The 20437-nt window shown below is 41.3% G+C and overlaps 1 protein-coding gene across 1 annotated transcript in view; it reads left to right on the plus strand.

Annotated features, from left to right (window-relative positions):
• The window catches only part of ITIH5 (inter-alpha-trypsin inhibitor heavy chain 5), a 100193-nt gene that overhangs the window by 13133 nt on the left and 66623 nt on the right, over window positions 1-20437 (plus strand). The window contains exons 2-4 of the mRNA XM_080679157.1: window positions 4408-4452; window positions 14401-14564; window positions 15468-15569. Of these exons, the coding sequence (XP_080535283.1) occupies window positions 4408-4452; window positions 14401-14564; window positions 15468-15569 (311 nt within the window). The remainder of the gene's footprint in view (window positions 1-4407; window positions 4453-14400; window positions 14565-15467; window positions 15570-20437) is intronic.

A 20437-nucleotide genomic window follows, 5' to 3' on the forward strand; every position in this document is an offset into this window, starting at 1 on the left:
GATTAAGCCTGCAACTCAAGCATGTGGCCTGACCAGGAATCGAATGGGCAACCTCTTTGTGCAAGGGATGACGCTTAACCAACAGAGCCACACTGGCTGGGCACAGCTTATATTTCTTAATAAACATTGTGGCCTGGCCATTTTCTATTCTAATGCTGGAGAGATAAGTTCAGCTTAGGAAGACCAAAAATGTTATTTGTGTCAACTCTTAAGTCTATGATTTCGGGTCCCAGGCAGGTTGGTGGAAGCTCTAAGATTACTATGTGTAGCAGTCCTTGACATTAAGCTGGAGTCACTTATCTGTCCTTAACCCCCACTTCAAGATTCTTCTAATGCAATAAAAGGGATCAGGAATGCTTAACTGAAAACAATGATGACTACATTGGTGTTATTTCCACTTCAGTCCTAGCTGGCACCAGGAAACTGCGTATACCGGGAAGCTTTGATTCTGGTTCAATCTGAGTTTAAACTTGGACTGAAGTGAAGCCATCATGGCCCCCTGAGACATCAGATAGTCATCTCAAAAATGAAAAACCAACTTTTCTTGTTCTCCTTAAAGCTTGTTTATTTTCTTTAAAAAACTTATTTTACAAAGGAGGGAACTTCAAAGAAAATACTTTAGATCAATCAGAGAACATAATACCTGAGAGAGGCCGGGCTTTCCTTCGGATTCTAGTTCTGTTAAGTGGTCCCCAGACAATTTCACAATTTTAGGATGGGAAGGCCAGAGATGAATCTGCAGAACTGATAAAGACCTTGCCCAGGATGCTTGTTGTGGCTTTCCTTAAACAGTTTCACATAGCCCACTTCATTTTAGAAATAGAAACCAGTATCCTCCTAATAAGTGTTTGGTTCTCATTTGGAGTCAGGGCAGATGTCAATCTAAGTCCTATATTATTTCTTTGAATTCCAATTATAATGGTAATTTACAATAGTATATTTTTTTGGGGGGGTGAGGGGAGGATCAGGGAGAGGATGGGGATTAAAACAGTTTCTGTTATAGTTTTAGTTTACAAATAGAAATATCTTTTTGTGATTTCTAATAAAAGAAATAAAGGAAGTAATAATGGCTAATTTGTCAAAAACTGAAGTAACACAGAAATGTTTAAAGGAAAGGAACTCAACCACCCAAAGGTAACACCATTAGCATTTTGGTTCACATTCTACACATACAAACACTTATACTTACAACAATGAGGTCATCCTATCTAATAAAAGAGTAATATGCAAATTGACCATACCTCCGCTACACCCACCAGCCACGCCCACCAGCCAATCAGGAGGGAATATGCAAATAAACCCAACCAAGATGGCTGCAGCCACAGAGAGCAGGAGGGAGGCTTGGGTTTCCCTGGCAATGGAGGAAGCCAAGCTTTCCGCCTGCCCTTGCCGGCCCAGGCCTCCACTCAATGCTACAAAGTTTCAATTATAGAAGATACATAAATCCCAACAGAAATGGCTGCTGCCACGGAGTGAGCAGAAGGTTTGGCTCCACTCCAGGCTACAAAGTTTCAATTGTAGAATATAAGTAAATCCCAGATCCAGGGCCTCTGCTTGGGTCCCAGCGGCGGTGGGTGAGGGGGGGCGGGGAGGTGGCTGGCCTGCAAACCACCACAGGCCCCTTTCCAGGCCACCCCACACCCCAAGGAAACCCTCACCCTGATCCAGAACACCCTTCAGGGCAAACCAGCTGGCCCCCACCCGTGCACCAGGCCTCTATCATATCTAATAAAAGAGTAATATGCAGATTGACCATCACTCCAACACACAAGATGACTGCCCCCATGTGGTCAAAGATCTTGCCCCCATGTGGACACAAGATGGCCACCACAAGATGGCCAGCAAGGGAGGGCAGTTGGGAGAGACCAGGCCTGCAAGGGAGGGCAGTTGGGGGCGATTAGGCCAGCAGGGGAGGGCAATTAGGAGGGACCAGGCCTGCAGGGGAGGGCAGTTGGGGGGCACCAGGCCTGCAAGGGAGGGCAGTTGGGGGCGATCAAGCCTGCTGGGGAGGGCAGTTAGGGTGACCCAGCCGGCAAAGGAGGGAAGTTGGGCATGACTGGGTCTGCAGGGAAGGGCAGTTGGGGGGTACCAGGCCTGCAGGGGAGGGCAGTTAGGGGTGACCAGGCATGCAGTGGAGGGCAGTTAGGGATGACCAGGCCTGCAGGGAAGAGCAGTTAGGGGCAAACAGGCTGGCAGGGGAGCAGTTAGGCATCAATCAGGCTAGCAGGGGAGTGGTTAAGGGCTGATCAGGCTGCCAGGCAGAAGTGGTTAGGGGCAATCAGGAAGGCAAGCAGGCAAGCAGTTGGGAGCCAGCAGTCCTGGATTGTGAGAAGGATGTCCGACTGCCAGCCTGATCTCAGTGGGATCGGGCCTAAACGGGCAGTAGGACATCCCTCGAGGGGTCCCAGATTGGAGAGGGTGCAGGCTGGGCTGAGGGACACCCTCCCCACCCCATGCACGAATTTCGTGCACCGGGCCTCTAGTGTTAGATATAATGTTTTGTCACTTGATTTAATCACATAAACATGTATCACTAGTATATCCATCAGGATTGGCTAGTGGTAACAACACCCAAATCTCAGTGTCTCAGATGACAAATGTTTATTTCTCGCTTATACAACTTTCTAGCTTGGGTTGGCAGGGGAGGAGATATGCACGTTGTGCTCACTCGGGAACTTGGACTTGACCAGCAGCTACCATCTCAAATGCTGCCAATTACTGTGCCACAAAGAAAAGACATTTCTGCAGTATCACACATCTGATGTTGAACCCTTGGCCCAGAAGTGACAAGTGTTGCTTACATTCATACCTTATTGGCCAGAACCATTCACATGGCCCTACCATGCCACAAGGGGACCAGGAAATGCAGTACATCTGGCAGAGAGCTAGAGAAATATTTGTTGAATAGCACTGAAGTCCAGTAAAATGAATGTTTATTGATGTCAATAAATATAGATCCACATCGTTATTTTTAATAGCTGTATTCTAACTAATCTGTGTATCACAAAATATTTAACCAAACCACTTTTTAAGGGTAGTTTAGGCTATTTCCAATTATTAACAATTGTTTGAAAAGTTCCAAAGAATTTTCTTGTACATTCCTATGGTGGGAATGTTACAGCCACTGGGAAAACAGTTTGGCAATTTCTTAAAAGTTAAATTTACTATACTACACAAGAATTCCATTCCCAGTTAACTATCTGAAGGAAATAAAAACATATACCCAACGTCAAGATGTGCATGTGAATTTTCATGCAAGTTCCATATAATAGCCCCAAAGTGAGAATAATCTGAAGTCTATCAGCTGATAAGTGGATAAACAAAATGTGGCATATTCATACACTGGATATTATTCAGACACAGAGAAGAATGAAGCATGAACACATGCTACAACATGGAACACTCTTGAAAAGATTATGTTAAATGAAAAAAGCTAGTCATAAAAGATGGCATAGTGTATGACTCCACTTATGTGAAATGTCCAGAAGTGCCCATCTACAGAAACAAAGTAGACTGGTGCTTGCCTAGGACCAGGCAGAAGTGCAGGGGTTGGGAGCTGACAGCTGAGGGGTACAGGGTTTCTTTTGGGATAACAATAATCTTCTAAATTGATTATTGCACAACTCTACAAATATACTAAAAACATTGAATTGTGTACTTTATACCTCATACAGCTGTTAAAAAGAGATATACTTAAGACTTAGAAAAAAAAAAAAAAGACTTAGGCATATTTTTCAAATGTTGATCTACATTGGCAACTTGCCACCAGAAAGGACGATTTATACTCACAGCAACAATAGTTCACAGTTCAGTTATTTAAAGAGTGATTTGCCATGAGTAAAGTTCAACAACCAGCTAGGACTTTTAAATTAGTCCAGAATGGCTGGTTCATTAGTATGATTTTTGAAAATGAGGATCTTACCATCTTCCCATGTTCCTCCTCTTCATGTGGGAAAGTGTAGCAAATCATCAGGAAAAAAACAAAATAAAAAAATTCAAGTTAGTTTTGCTTCCAGAGTTTCCTAGAATTTTGAGTTGAATATTTGAATAAGGCTGAATGCATTTACTTACTGTAATGGATACAACAGCAATGAACTTATTTTCAAGCCCAAATTAAGTGAAGCAATACAGGTGAACTTTCTGTTCTTGTCATTTCATCCATACTCCTCTAACAGATTTAAGGTCACTCAGAAAATGAGGTAATATGCCATCATGTGTTCAGCAAGCAACCAAGCCTGGGAGGGATGAATTCAAGTTCTAGCCTAGAAGCTTTCTGATTAAAGATCAAAACCGCTTTTCAGGATAGATACCCCTTTTTGGGAAGTTCAATTGATTTTAACCTCCTCATGTAACTAACTTCTTTAAGAATGACCTCACAATCATATTTCATGACTCTTCTCTTTATAGGTTGGACTCAGGGTCCCGAGGCAACTCCGGCTGTTGCAAAGGCTGGTATGTATATTCATGGTGCATCTTACATCTGTCCCCTCACTAGTCTGTGTATTTTGAACCAGGCACTAACTTTGTTTATAGTTCCCCCAAAGCTTATAAAGTTGCTTGTAGAAGGATTTTAGCATGAAACAGTGTAGCTTTTATAAGGTTTTATTTAAGTGGAGTTTTCTTTCTGTTAAGACACCTTATTATTTCAGTAGGATTATAAGGACAAAGTATGATGTTTTAAAGGCCTTCTTAAAAAACACACACACCTAAATTCACCTTTACTTTTTTATGACATTCTTATACAAAAATAAAGGCCTTCTTGTGAGATAAACAACTAAAGCAAATGAAGAATTCACATTTGTAGAGTAAAGCTTCATGTGATGTGAATTGAGCCAGGCTCTCAATGCGTGTTGGAGGCTAACAGATTTGAACTCAGGCATTCACTCACCAAATAATTTTTTGAATGCTCCCTATTTGCCCCACACTGTTCTAGGCATAGGGTATACAGCAGCAAACAAGACAGACCAAAGACCCTGCCTGTCATAGAGCTTGAATTCTAAAGGGGGGCCAGAGATAAAGTAAACAAATAAATTGTAAGTGTACTAGTAATGGGGAAGATGACAAATACCAGAACAGAGGAAGATGGGGGGACCTTACACACATTTTCATCTATGAGATTTCTGATGACTGCTTTCCAGTGAGTTCCTATAATGACAGCTAATGAGTACTTAGTATGTGCCAGGCATTGTTCCAAGTGCGTCATGTGTCATAGTTCAAACACCCTTGCCACGATTTTTTGAGGCATTTTACAGATGAGAAAACTGAGCTTTAGAGAGATTGAGTGACTTCCTCTAAACTGCACAGTTAGTAAAAGGGGGAAGAACCAGAATTTGAGTCCTAACAGTCTGGTTTCTGAGTCTGTGCACTTAACTAATACACCAAACTGCCTTCTCAATTATATGTATTTTTCTATTGATTATTACTTTCAGTCAATAATACCTCACTCACCTGGACTACCTCTAGCCATTCTTTTATTTTATTTTAATATATTTTATTAATTTTTTACAGAGAGGAAGAGAGAGGGATAGAGAGTTAGAAACATCGATGAGAGAGAAACATTGATCAGCTGCCTCCTGCACACCCCCTACAGGGGATGTGCCCGCAACCAAGGTACATGCCCTTGACTGGAATCGGACCTGAGACCCTTCAGTCCACAGGCTGATGCTCTATCCACTGAACCAAACCAGTCAGGGCTAGCCATTCTTTTAGATGGTGAGAAATACTCCTTGTTGTTGGCACACCATAATTTATTAAGCATTCTATTGATGAATTTTCAATTTGTTTCCAGATTTTTCCCCCTTCTGTAAATTGCTGCAAAAAAACTTTCTGTTTATTCTGTTATGTGCTTGATTTTAACATAATGTCCTAGATTTTCAGTAGAAGGATTGCTGGATCAAAGTGCATATACATTTTAAATTATGATAGATGTTTTCAGACTACTTTTTGAATGCTGTTACTCTTAATACTATCTGTATTAACCTAATTTCTGTCAATAGTAATGACTATGCACATTTCCACTAACAATAGATAGAATTGCCCTCTTTTGATTTGCTAGTCTCTTTCATTGTTCTTTTAACTTGCATTTCCCTAACTACTTATGATGTTTTTCCTATACATTCTTGTCCATTCAGAGTAGTTCTCCTGTACATTGATTATTTTCAGGTCCTTTACTCATTTTTCTCTTGTATAGTTTTATCCCCTAATTGTCAGTATTTCAGATATCTTTGTTTGTTATACATACTCTGTCTTCTAAGTTGGAATAATTCTCTCCTAAATATGTCATTTGTCTATTAACTATGTTTATGGCATATTGGTCATTTGAAAATTTTAAGTTTCTAAGTAGCAAATAAGTTTATCTTTCCTTTTTAGCCTTTGAGTTTTCATTCTTGGTTACAAAAATTTTCTTAACCCCATGACTGAGACTGTTTATGTAATTGCCCAGTTTTTTTAGAAATCTCTAGGAATTTTTTGTTGTTACTGTTAATCCTCACCCAAGGATATTTTCCCATTGATTTTTAGAGAGAGTGGGAGGGTGAGGGTGGAGAGACTGACAGAGAGAAACATTAATGTGAGAGACTCATCAGTTGGTTGCTTCCTACATGCACCCTGACCAGGGCCAGGGATCAAGCCTGCAACTGTGGTATGTGCCCTTAAACAGGATTGGAATTGAACCCAGGACCCTTCAGTACACAGGCCGATGCTCTATCCACCGAGCCAAAGCAGCTAGGACTTGAAATCTCCAGGAATTTTAAAAGTCTTCCTTTTACAATGTATTATAATTTTTGAACATGAATCTTATTTGCCCATCCAATTGGTACCAGAATGATCTTTCCAGCAGACTTTCTTTTACAAATGTCTTCAATGATTCCTCATCACCTGTAGGATTAACTCTAAGAACATGTGAGGCCCTGTATGATTTGGCTCCTGCCTGACTCTGTAGCCTGTGTATCCTATGAATCTCCATATATTTTACTAGAGGCCTGGTGCATGAAATTTGTGCACGAGGGTGTGTGTCCATCAGCCAAGCCTGTACCTTCTCCAATCTGGGACCCCTCAAGGGATGTCCGACTGCCCGTTTAGGCCCGATCCAGGTAGGATCGAGCCTAAACGGGCAGTCGGACATCCCTCTCACAATCCAGGACTGCTGGCTCCCAACTGCTTGCCTGCTTGCCTTCCTGATTGCCCCTAACTGCTTCTGCCTGCCAGCCTGATTGCCCCCTAACCACTCCCCTGCCAGCCTGATTGATGCCTAACTGCTCCCCTGCCAGCCTGATTGCCCCTAACTGCCCTCCCCTGCAGGCCTGGTCACCCCTAACTGCCCTCCTCTGCCAGTCTGGTCACCCCTAACTGCCCTCCCTTGCAGGCCTGGTCCCCCCCAACTGCTCTCCCCTGCAGGCCTGGTCCCTCCTAATTGCCCTCCCCTGCTGGCCTGATTGCCCCCAACTGCCCTCCCTTGCAGACCTGGTCCCTCCCAACTGCCCTTCCCTGCTGGCCATCTTGTTACGGCCATCTTGTGTCCACATGGGGGCAGTCATCTTTGACCACATGGGGGCAGCCACCTTGTGTGTTGGAGTGATTGTCAATTTGCATATCACTCTTTTATTAGATAGGATAGAGGCCTGGTGCATGGGTGGAGGCCAGCTGGTTTGCCCTGAAGGGTGTCCTGGATCAAGGTGGGGTTCCGTTGGCGCGTGGGGCAGCCTGGGTGAGGGACCTGTGGTGGTTTGCAGACCAGCCATGCCCCCCAGTGACCCAAGCAGAGGCCCTGGTATCTGGGATTATTTATCTTCTACAATTGAAACTTTGTAGCCTGCAGCAGAGCCAAGCCTTCTGCTCACTCCGTGGTGGTAGCCATTTCTGTTGGGATTTATTTATCTTCTATAATTGAAACTTTGTAGCCTTAAACGGTGGCCAAGGCAGGTCAGGGCTGCAGAAGCTTGGCTTCCTCCATTGCCAGGGGCAACTTAAGCCTCCTGCTCTCTCCAGCTCCATGGCTGCCGCCATTTTTGTTGGGATTTAATTTTCTTCTATAATTGAAACTTTGTAGCCTTGAGTGTGGGGCTGGGCTGGCCAGGACGGCAGGGAAGCTTGGCTTCCTCCATTTCAGGGGAAACCCAAGCCTCCTGCTTGCTGCAGCTCTGTGGCCACAGCCATCTTGGTTGGGTTAATTTGCATACTCACTCCTGATTGGCTGGTGGGCATGGCTTGTGTGTGTAGTGGATGTATGGCCAATTTGCATATTACTCTTTTGTTAGATAGGATACTCAACCATACCACACTAACCTGAATGTCCTCTACTATAATTAATGAATAACATGTGGGTGGTAACACCTGGTACTCATTATCACTGCCAGCTCATGGACCACAGGGATTTGCTTAATTTATCCTGAATTAATTAGATACCCTTTTTGTGAAGCTCTTTGACATCACAAACACAAAAAATGTTTATAGCTTAAAAACCAAGGGTGTCTTTGTGCCTAAGTCTCCGTGGTACTCAACAGATACTGGCCTGGTTTCCCTAAAACAATTCACTATCATCATTTCACCTACCAATGGGAAGGGCCATGTCTAGCATCTCCATCATAGTGAATATTCTAAAATTTGTAGACTGAATTTGTTTTAAGCAATTGTGGTGAGAAAGGTAAACCCAGAAATGATCATCATGAAGGAAGTTTATGTTCACAGATTTGTAGGAACAGGAGCATAGCACACCATGCAGGGCCACACAGGGAAGCCAGGATCAGTCAGGAGGCAGAAGGGGCAGAGGGAGAGCATGGCTCAGAGCCTTTATTGTTTTTTTTGCAGGAAGGAATTGGTGAGTAACCTTAGGATTGGATAGTCTGAATAATTTTGGCAGGCTCTGGGCTATTGAGGTGGTCCCTAGTTATCTGGGGGTGTTTTAGGGCAGACGAATATTGGCTGAGTGTGTGAGAGTTTGATAAATGAGGTGTTTGGGAGCATGGACTCTGGACTAATTGGTATCAAAGGTCTGCTCATAGGGGACCTTTGTTATCTCTAGGAATTAGCTAGCCCTGGGATCAAGGCCCCAAATGCCAGAGCATCAAGAATATAGAAAAACAGAAAGTATAGTTAATACAGCAGGTAGCATGGTGCTGGGTGTCATTACCTCACAAGAGGGTTTGTTATACATATGTCTGGCTCCCTACTCCCAACTTTAACCACCATGTTTTATCCTTTTTAGGAGTTGTATAGAGTAGGTTTTTCTCCTACAGAAAGGTGTTAATTGTATTTTATCTTTCTCCTCTTCTGAACATGAAATATTGCTATGTAGAATTATTATCACAGATAGGCAATCCAGGGTTGATGTCACCTTCTGTCTACAGGAGGGTAAATTATTTCTCCAAGGTGATAAATGCAGGTGCCTTGTTAAGAAGGTGCCTTGTCTGGAGGTCTTCTGCTTCATGTAATAACATGGGCTCTGTTGTTTTTCTTAGCCACCTTCCAAGCCTCAGACTTTTCCTTTCTATAATGAGGGGGAGCCCATTAGATGATTTCTAAGGTTCTCCACCACCTCCAAAATTAATTCTCCTAATGATCACTAAAGAACAGTGAGATCAGAATACAATAACAAAAGGTTAATCTTCTGGGACGAGGCCTGACTTCTGGCAAATACCGTCACAAACATTCCTTAGTTACATTTTCTGATGGCATCTTGGGTAATTCAGGACATCCTCTGGGTGGCTTGATTTTAAGTGACTCACATGAGTCACACAGAAACGTTTGCTCCCTTGAGAAGCTAATTAAGACACTCCCTGCCTCAAACTGCTTTTCCATCTGTTTAGCTTTTGTAGAAAAATAATGAAGAAATTATTATGTCACAGGAAGACTTGATTTTTACCCCCTATTTTCCAGTTGACATCTCCAAGCAAAATGAGTTAAATATAAAAATAGAAAGCATGTTGGATTTTTAAGAACTGTGTACTGGGAAAAACTGAAGCAACAGTTTTATAGCTTTCTTTTTATGACACACTTTCATGAATCTCAGCCATTCCAGGTTTTGCACTTAGCTTTTGGGGTTGTCCATTTCCCTATGATTTGACATACCTGTCCAATATTCTTCTCACAATGTACCCTTCTTCCTAATTAAACTGTTCTGTTCTTTGTTCCAGAAACAAAGCATAATGTGGTTCATTTCTACTTCCATGAATTTTGTGTTTCTAGAATGTTCCTTTTGTTTTCTTTCACCACGTATAAATTCTGTCTGTTTTAAAACCCTTTCTTACTTCTACATACCTCACTGATTTCTCTTTCTTCTGAAAACTGTAAGGACTTATAGCCAATAAGTTAAAAAAATATATATCCCTTTCCCTTTCTATGTTGCACTTTCTTCCCAATGTGATTGTAGTGCCTTGAGAGAAGGAACCATATGTAACATTTCTTCCCCATCATTCATAGAATTTAGTCTATTGTAGTGTTTAATAAATATTAGCTTATTAGCATTTCCTTTTCTTGGGGTATGTATTTTTCTTTAATTGTTCAAGATTCAGAAAATCCAATTAAATTCCATATTTTCTTTTATTTTTACTCTATACTGACAGCTGTGAGTGAAAAGAAAAAAAGAGTAAGTCTTGGTCCCTATTTTCCACATGTTTACAATCTAGTAGGGATAAGGATAAGGGATGGGTAGCTTGAGGGAAGTGGGGGACAGCTTTGTACATAATTAATTTCAATAGAGTGTAGACTGCTGTAACAGAAAGGCAAGGGCTATGACTCAAAAGTAACAGCAGAGGCTCCTATGGGAAAACAGTAACTGGGCAAAAGCAGTAAAACTAAAATAGTTTCTTAAAACTTTCCTTAGCCTGTCTTTTGGATCCATAAATATGACTCCTATTCTTGATGTAATATTGTGGAAAATTCTGCTATATCCATAATCTTAATTTAAGGCAAAAGAAGATACCATGGTATAGGTAAACTTAGTCTTTTGTCAGGTGTCTCTAATTTTCACATTTAAAGTTCAATGAAATTATAATTGATATAATTATCTTATTAATAATAACAAATCAACATGACATCAAAATAGTCACAGATGTACCAAGCAAAGACGATTTTTAAAAATTCTTTATTGTTTATAGTATTACATATAGCATTACATATGTCTCCTTTTCTTCCCATTGACCTCTCCCCAGCCACCCCCATCCCCCAGCACATGCCCTCACCCCCCTAGTGTCTGGTTATGAAGATGATTTTTAATTATTTTAAAAATAGTATGGGCAAAAATTATTTGCTGAAGGCTAAAGTATTTGGAATGCGATGCAGTGTATACTCTTACCTAAGATTTGAACTTAAAAGGATTTTTCCCCAATAGTACTATACTTTTATGTAAAAGAGTTAAGTGATAGGTTGACAAGAATTTTTGGAAAATGTCAGCATATGACCACAGTGCAGAACAGGATCAGCTTAATGTCTATGTCTTGAATGTGGACAATTTAATGGATGATCACTGAGGTTCACAGGTAAGTTTTGAATTGGCAACAAAGACTGGGTTATATTTGGCATGCTTCTGGAGGTCTGTATTTCACTGGTCATCTAACAATGATCACTGTGGAAAGCTTAGAATGGTCAGGCTCCTCCATGAATGCTTGATGAAAGAGGCAGGATTGGAAGTCAGAGACTAAAGATTCCTGAGCTAGGTTTATTGCTGGGGTTCTTGTTCCAGCATTATAAAGGGTTCAGCAATCTGGAGAAAGGCTGTGCGTAGATTAAATAAGACTCCAGAGATGAAAGATAATTTTGAAAGGCATTGGGGGTCAGAAGAGCTTCAGCTAAAGGAGCTAAATTTTTTTTCTTATCTAAAGATCCTTGCTTTTTATTAACACAATTTGTCCTAAGGCAAAGTGGAGACATAAACTTCAAAGGGTAGGGTTTACAGAAGCATTATCAGATTGGGGAATAGCCTATGGCTGTTCAGGTATTTGGCCAACAGGAGTCAGTAACATGTTGATTAAGAAGCCCTGAGCTGCCTGGCAGCAAACAATCATCCTATTCAAGTTTGGGGGAAGTGCCTTTCAGCCATTCCAACAGGTGATTACATATGTGACTCAGCCCTTGTTGAGTCCCCAAGTTTCATCAACCTTTTGATGAAGCTCTTGTAATTATGACATGCTGGAATTGGCTTCCGGCAGTTAATCACCTCCTACTTGTGTGGCCTTGGGTCACATTGGTAAAGTAAGAGGATTGAACTTGAGAATTTTATTCTTTATATTTGTCTTTATAATTTACACTGTAACTTCTTCCGGTAGGATTTCAAGGGTATTTCTAATATGCAGAAGTCTAGTTCACAAAACAAAACAAATAAAACATATAGAGATCAGAAATAGCATAAAGTTAAAAAGAAGTGGCAAAATGACTAACTCTCACTCAAGCACAAGCCACCCTACAGTAGTGTTGCAAACCCTAAAATGTCTAAAGAGACGAGGCAGGAATTCCAGTTTTATGCTGTATAAAAATCTTCCTTAAACTCAGTGGCTTTAAAGCCAGAACCATTATTGCACCATTTGTGGGGCAAGGTTTGGGCAGGGCTCAGCTGAGCCAGGCTTCTGGCCACATGATGTGGATGGAGCTCGCCCAGTGCTACTCAGCTGGCAGATGGGCTGATCTGGAGGCTTCATTACAGCTTGGCTCATGTGCTGGGCTCTGGGCAGGAATGGCTGTAGCTGGGCTCCACTGCCACAGTGACTGCAGAGCCTACACATGGCCTGCCCAGCATGACAGTCTCAGTCTAATGTGGTAACTCAGAGCCTCCAAAGAGCATGTTCTGAGAGACCTGGATGGAGTTGGTGAAGTTTCCTGTGACCTGGCATCTTAGTCCCAGGGCATCACTTCCATTGGGTTCTCTAGGTGAGGCAAGTCACTAAGGCCAGGATTCACAGGGAAGTGAATAAAACTCCAGCTCTCAAAGGCACAAAAAGCAAAGAATCTGTGTCCATTTAAAAAGATGATTTTTCTTTCTTTTTTTTAAAATTATAGTAAAATACTCATAACACAAAATTTACCTTAACACTTTAAAGTGTACAGTTCAGTGGTATTAAGTACATTCACACTGTCATGCAACCATCACCACCTTCAATCCTCATAACTCTTTTCATCTTGCAAAAGCCCATAAAGCATTTGTCCTTTAATGTCTGATTTATTTCACTTAGCCTAATGTTCTCATGGTTCATTTGTGTTGTAACATGTGTCAGAAATTTTTTTCCTTTTAAAGGCTGAATAGCATCTCATTGTCTGCATATGCTACATCTTGTTTGTGAAAAGTGCTGCTATCAATATAGGTGTGCAATTGTGGGCACTTTTTATCTAGTAGAACAGAGGACATCAATGAGGGAATGGCTGGGAATAAGGAAAAATCCAGTAAAAACACAGTGAAAATGGCTACTCGGTATCAGCCTCAGTGTCAATGAGACAATTGGGATTGGAAGGACCTGAGGAGCTGGGATTATGGAATATGTATGGGTCTGATCTAAAGAAGCAGCCAACACTAGAGCCAACAACTCCTGATCATGCAGGGATGCATAGCTAGAGTGGTCCCACTTTGTGTTTCAGGAAAAATGGGCATTATGGATTTTTATGCGACTTTTCCTAATTTTTAAATGTCACCAAAACTTTTAAAGATTGTGCAAGTCAAATAAAAAAGTCTATGAGCTATATAATTTGAGATCTCTTCCTAAAACACACCAATATATAATGATGAATATCATGGCCTTATCTATTCAAATAGTATAGACAAGGGATCAACAAACTTCTTCTTAAACGAGTAGGAACAGCCCTTATCAGAGTCTTTTAGGATAAATTTAATTAGCATAAGCTTTCCCTTTTTTGGATTCTAAATCCCCCAATAGTTTCTGGAGCTCAGTATTGATTCTGATTTTACAATAATGTGATTGTACTCCAAATGGGAAAGCCAGGATTATAGTGTCTTTAAGTGGGTATTGAAATTAATTTGAAAAATGAGAACTTCTTTAGGCATGCTTTGATTTTTTATCAATTTGGTGATTCTATAAATGTGACCTAAATGTTTATAACAGAAAAATATTATATACATCATATACTTTACTTCTAAAATTCCAATAACTCATTGAAGAACTTAAGTAATGCATAGTGTCAGTTAAATTGGAAATATTAACTGTGTGCATTTGTTAAAGTTAGGCCAGAAGATTTGTTCCTATGTCATAAACTGGTTATTGAACCATGGTTGTCTGACAAGTGGAGGGAGTAAAAAGTGGTAAAGTCAGGAAAGACAAAGACAGAAGTAAAGAATTACATGCCAAACTCTCCCAAATTGAAGGTTATTTCTCTTATGGAAAAAAACCCCCCACTTTTTCCCCAAATGGCTAGATCATGGTTTCACACATCATTGAAAATACTGTGTTTTAATTCCAACAGAAAACCAAACCTTTGATGACAGAATTCTCGGTGAAGTCTACCATTATTTCTCGCTATGCCTTCACTGCGGTTTCCTGCAGAATGCTGAATAGAGCTTCTGAGGACCAAGAAATTGAGTTTCTGATGCAGATTCCAGCCGCAGCTTTCATCACCAACTTCACTATGTAGGTGACATGGTTAGAGAGGCCAGAATGAAGATTTCTGTGTAGGGTGGACAGAGTGAGCCTGAGCTGATGTGTGGCTCACAGCCTTTGATCTGTGAGAACTTATTTCCCAGTGGATGATACATGGGCCAGAAGCTTGATTCCCATTTCCCTTCTCTCCCCCTTCCTTCTTTTCCTTCTCCCTTCCTCCCTCTCTCTCTTCCTTTCTTCCTCCTTTCCATGACCTCTTCTTTTCCTCTTTCTTTCTCTCCTTCCCTCCAACAAATGAGTATCTATCTACTCTGGGCCAGGCCCTCTTCAAAGTGATTGTCCACATCTATGAAAGAGATAATGCTGCTCTGCACTAGAAATTTTATAATAATAATAAGTAAACAAACCAATACATGAGATCATTTCAGACAGTAGCAAATGCTATAAAGAAGGCAAACAGAATTGAGAGGGGCTTGTTTAGGTAGGGAAATCAGGGAGATGGCTCAGAAGAGGCAATGTTTAATTTGAGATCTGAAAGACAAGGTAGCATGAAACCTTGGCTATGTTAGATATAGTTCTTTTCCAGTGGATGGTAAAGATATGCAGAAGAGGGGAAGTGTTTTAGGCCTGGGCCTAAATTTCAGATTTATAAATTCAAGTTGACGGATTATCATGGAAGTTTGTCTGAGCAGATCTTCTGATTTCTTCCTGAAGAATCATAGAGGCACCTCGAGTTGTGTCTTAACATTTGTACCTGTTGAAAATTGCCCTAGAATGAAACAAATGATTCAAGGGTAGTGCCCTGGGTTGGAATGCAGTTTTTGCATATCCAAGAGGCAAATAAAAAATATTTTCTACTGTTGTCATGGTTATGAGATCCATGCATTTGTCTTGTAACTGCAAGCTGCTAACACAGCTGTCTTTTACTTTCAGGCTAATTGGAGACACAGTGTATCAGGGAGAAATTACAGAGAGAGAAAAGAAAAATGGTGATAAGGTCAAAGAGGAAAGGAATAAAACCACAGAAGATAATGGGTAAGTACTGTTTAATTAATGAATTACAAATTCACTTTAGCAAAGTGTCAAATTTTCTACCTTTTTGCTTAGCCATCTTGAGCTCTTTCTTCCTTTAAGTATTTATTTTCTTATTTATAATAATAACTAGAGGCCCGGTGCACAAAATTCTTGCACTGGGGAGGGTGTCCCTCAGCCCATCCTGCACCCTCTCCAATCTGGGACCCCTTGGCTCCTAACCGCTTGCCTGCCTGCCTGATTTCCCCCTAACTGCTCCCTTGCTGGCCTGATTGACACCTAACTGCTCCTCTGCCAGCCTGATTGCCCCCAACTACCCTCCCCTGTTGGCCTGATCACCCCCAAGGCTTTTATTAGTATAGATATGACCCTTCACAGAAAATTTTACTAACCCTGCTTTATAATAAGGGCTTGACGATTGAATCATTGGGACCAGACACCAAGATTTCCTTTCTTTGAATAGTGGAGGGAATAATTATCTTATCTTTAAGTTGCCCTGAAATTAAAATGAGATAATGACTTAGAAAAGTATAAAAGCACCATATAAAGACAACTGTCTTTTTCATGTACTGAAAAGACAATAAAGTGGTAAAATGAAAAACACTATTTTTATTCTCCCCCTTCCTTCCTTTACAGCCTTTATTTAAACGTGGAAATTTATAAAAATTTCACTCCAATTTTCATTTCTTTACATTCAATATTATTTTGTATTGGTTTCAGGTTTTATATTAGTTACAGAATAGTGGTTAGACAATCATATACTTTACAAAGTGTTCCCCGATATTTCCAGTACCCACCTGGCATCATACCATCATTACAGCACTATTGACTATATTCCCTATTTAAGTGACAATGGGTTTACAGGTTCCTTCCAGTCTTTCTTTTGTGTTGTTTGCCTTTCTTTTTCTTTCTCACTTCTTCCCTCATTTTCCTTATATAGTATCTCAATTGGCCATCAAAGCTCAGTGAAGGCACTGGGACATGCTGGTTAGCACTGGGAGCTTCTCTGAATCACGTCACCGGACTGTAGCCCCATGGGAGTGGCTAGTCCGGTACCCTGAAGTGCAGCACCCCTCCACTGAGGTGGCACCACTCCTCAACCCCCGCCTCAGGGCTGCGAGTCCTTGCCCCTCCGCCGGGGCGTTCTTCCATGCCCCTTGATCCCTGGCTGGGCCCACTCCGTCTTGAGGCCACTGAAGAACCTCACTCTCTGCAGGGAGGCAGATCCCTGCCCGCCGGTCCCTTGCCCCAGCCTGAGCCCCCTCTGGTGCACCCCGCCTCGCCAGGTTTTTGCCTTTGATCTATGGCATTGGTGACAGCACACTCCTAGCAAGCCTGGTACCCAGAGGGGCACAGGGTCAGTTCTTTGCCCAGAATGCTAGAGGTTGCAGTAGCATTTGCAGATGTCACGCAGAGCCTGCTGGCAAAGGCAGCGCCTGTGTGGGGTGTCCTCATAGAGGGATGGTGAAGCACTGCTGGGAGCCCCTTGGAACAACCGCTACCTGGCCAGCTGCTTTGCCAAAGCCGTGCCGCTTGCCCTGGAACCGCCCCTCAGGCAGCCCAACAGTCGGGCCTCTTGCCTTTTCTTCCACATTCGGCCTTCACCCATCCCTCTCTCCTGCAGTGCTTGGGCTCCAGGCCCGAAAGAAAAGAACCAAGACCAAGAAGGACAAAACCCAAAGGAAGTGAGTCTTGAACCCCCACATCCCATTCTCTGGATTTCCTCCCGCACCTCCTCTCTGTGTCACATCTTGAACGGGCACCCTGTGGCCCAGCCACATGGCCTCCGGGCAGCCTGGTAGAATAGGTCTCCGCGAAGCTGTGAATCTGTGGCCAGAGGACCGGCCTGGGTCTCAGCAACCCCATGTCTGTGATGTTCACGGTCCCCATGGGAGTGGCTAAGCAGGCCCAGCCTCTCCTCTCCCAGGCAGCGATGTTCCCAGGGCCCTGCAGGCATGGCTAGGCAGGCCGCTGCCCCTCCCGGGGACTGTGATGGACCCGGACCCCGCAGGTGGCCTCTGGCATGATGGACTGGTACCTTGCCAGCGTGTTTGGCGCTGCCCACCAGGCATCCCCTGCCCATAGAGACCTGGACCCCCAGGGCGGGCCATGGTGCTGCCCGCCCAGCCTGCATATGCAAATTTACCTGCCATCTTTGGTGGGTTAATTTGTATACTCGCTCTGATTGGCTGGTGGGCGTGGCTTGGCATAGCGAAGTGGTGATTAATTTGCATGTTTCTCTTTTATTAGTGTAGATAATACACCTGGTTAGCAGCATAATAAATAAGGATTTATAGTAAAAGAGAATATTATAGCACTCCCACTTCCTAGAAAAATCCATTTCTACTGTTTCTGTAGTTTTTTATCTTCATAACTCTCAATATTATGATAGTCTTGGTTTTTACAAATTTCTTGATAAAAATCAGATATTATTTGTTGAATCTATACTGTGAAATCATAGGATTTCAATTACAATGCTTCCATTCTCCCTCTGTGTTCCAAATTTTTACATTATTATTCCTTCTCCTTACATCCGTTGTAGCAGTTACACCATCTTAGACTAGCCCTACAATCTCCGATAATATTCCCTCTCCTGCATTTTATCCTACCTTTCTGTTTTCATTCCCAGCACCCATCTTTTCTTACCTAATAATTTACTTTTTCGTTGTCAGAGTTACTAACATTTAAATTCTAATCTGTCATAATATTTGTATTTTTTGTTTTATCTATAAACTGAATCTAAACATTGAAAACCCAGAAGTAGCATTTACTTTTAATAATACATAAATAACATTAACTGTAGGGTTGTCTAGTATATTAAGATTCTATTTCCCTCTCCACCAGCCTGTTTGGAGAAAAGTGATCTTAGTATCTAGATAAAACATTGTGAACTTGTAAGCTTGCATTTTGTTCATTAATAAAAGGATGTAGCTTTGGGAAAGCTTGTTCTCTAAATTCATAGACTGTCAGAAACTTTGCTGTTGGAAATCCTACTATGGAGAATGGAACATGTGAGTCATGGGTTCACTTTGTTAATGAAAAGCAACCAAGGTCCACAGTTTCAGATAAGGGGTTGTTGGCCACAAAAGTCCACATTTATCTTAATTTTGTAGCTCCTCAGGACAAAGAACCTTGAGTTTGCTTCTCAGTTCAGGCTGATATTAAATGTTTTACACACAGCCCTGATTTTCTTTGAACTTCCAAACACTGCTTCATTTACCCACATTCCACCCTTCCCCCAATCCTATAATGACCCTGTATCTTTCTTTGTTTGGCAAAATGTTCCATGATGCTTCTGATATGTAATCTCCCTTGCCACAGAAGGTTATTAAAACTTAACTTAAAAAAGCAACACACTTTTATTGAATTTATTGGGGTGGTACGGGTTCACAGAATTATACAGCTTTCAGGTGCACAATTCTATACCACAACATCTGTACACCGTATTGTGTGTTCACCACCCCAAGTGGTCTTTATCAGGATTGCCTTTTCTTATAACTCACAGATCATTCAGAATCATGCCACAGTTTAGTTTAGTTGGATCAAGACCTACACATTTCTATTTTTCCTGGAGTTTCTAATTGATTTTCTTATGAGATAAAATTTAATTTTGTCACAATTAACATCTAGCAAGACACATAACTCATTTGAAATGGTAAGTGAACAATTGTGACCGAGTTTTGACAAGCAGTGAACCCATGTCATTATCAACAACAACTGGAAGGCATCACTAATTGGGAGACACATCTTGATTTCTGAGCTGTTAAATATGACAGAATAGGTGTCTCCAGACCATGGAAGACTGTCACATAATATTTTCCTTGTCACATAACATTTACCTTGGGACATCTTTTTATTTTTACCTGGGCTGGTTTCATTACTTCTTGTATTCCATAATATCTTGATTTTCACCTCCACTTTGCTCAAGTGTATTCTGTAGTAACTTACTCAAAATGAGTGTGTGAGAGGCATACTTTCTGAGACCTTGATTAAAGTGTTGACTGTGTATGAAATTTAAGACTCAGAATAATTTACCAATGAACTTTGAAGACATTGCTCCAGTGCCTCACAACATCCAGTATTACTGATAATGCATTTAATGTGGTCTAACACCATTCCTTTTATTTGTTTTCTCTACCTGATATTCTGATATTTTACAATAATGGGTTTAAGTGTCAGTCTTTTTTTTTTTTCATTCTGATTAACTTTCAATAAAAGTGTTCAATTTTTGTCTCTTTTCAGCTCTGGGAAAGAGGAGTGTAGGAGCCCATCATCTTAGTCATTCATTCACTTATATGTAAATTTGGAGTTCTCCTCCCTGTATTTGGCCCCCCTTCTCACTCTCATCTTGTGGTGTCCTGTTGAACCAGAACCTGGAGTCTCTGAGATTCTGCAGATGGTGTGTTTTTCTACTTTGCTGCAGTCCCTTCCTGCACAGTCTGAGCTGTAGAGTTCTTGGTCTATGGGATTCCCCAAGTCTTCCATAAATGATTTGAAATACTCACTGATGGTTGCCCCTACCACCTTTATTTCTTTGGTTTGATCCTTACTCTTCCTGTTATGGTCAGTCTGCCATCTTGAATCAGAGAACTCTCACTCCAAGTAATGAAAGCATTTAAAATGATTTGTATTTTTTTTTATTAAGGTATTTTTATATGCTTTGCAATACTTTACTTTTTACGCTTCCCTTGAGCATATCCATCAAACATTACCAAAATGTAAAAACCTTACAAATTAGCTATTTTTTAAATACATTTACACAGATATATTTTTTAAAAAATATTTTTTTTTAAATTGATTTCAGAGAGAGGAAGGGAGAGGGACAGGAAGAGACAGAAACATCAGTGAGAATCATTGATGGTCTGCCTCTT

Source organism: Plecotus auritus (genome assembly GCF_963455305.1).
Source record: "Plecotus auritus genome assembly, chromosome: 1".
NCBI classification, from domain to species: domain Eukaryota; kingdom Metazoa; phylum Chordata; class Mammalia; order Chiroptera; family Vespertilionidae; genus Plecotus; species Plecotus auritus.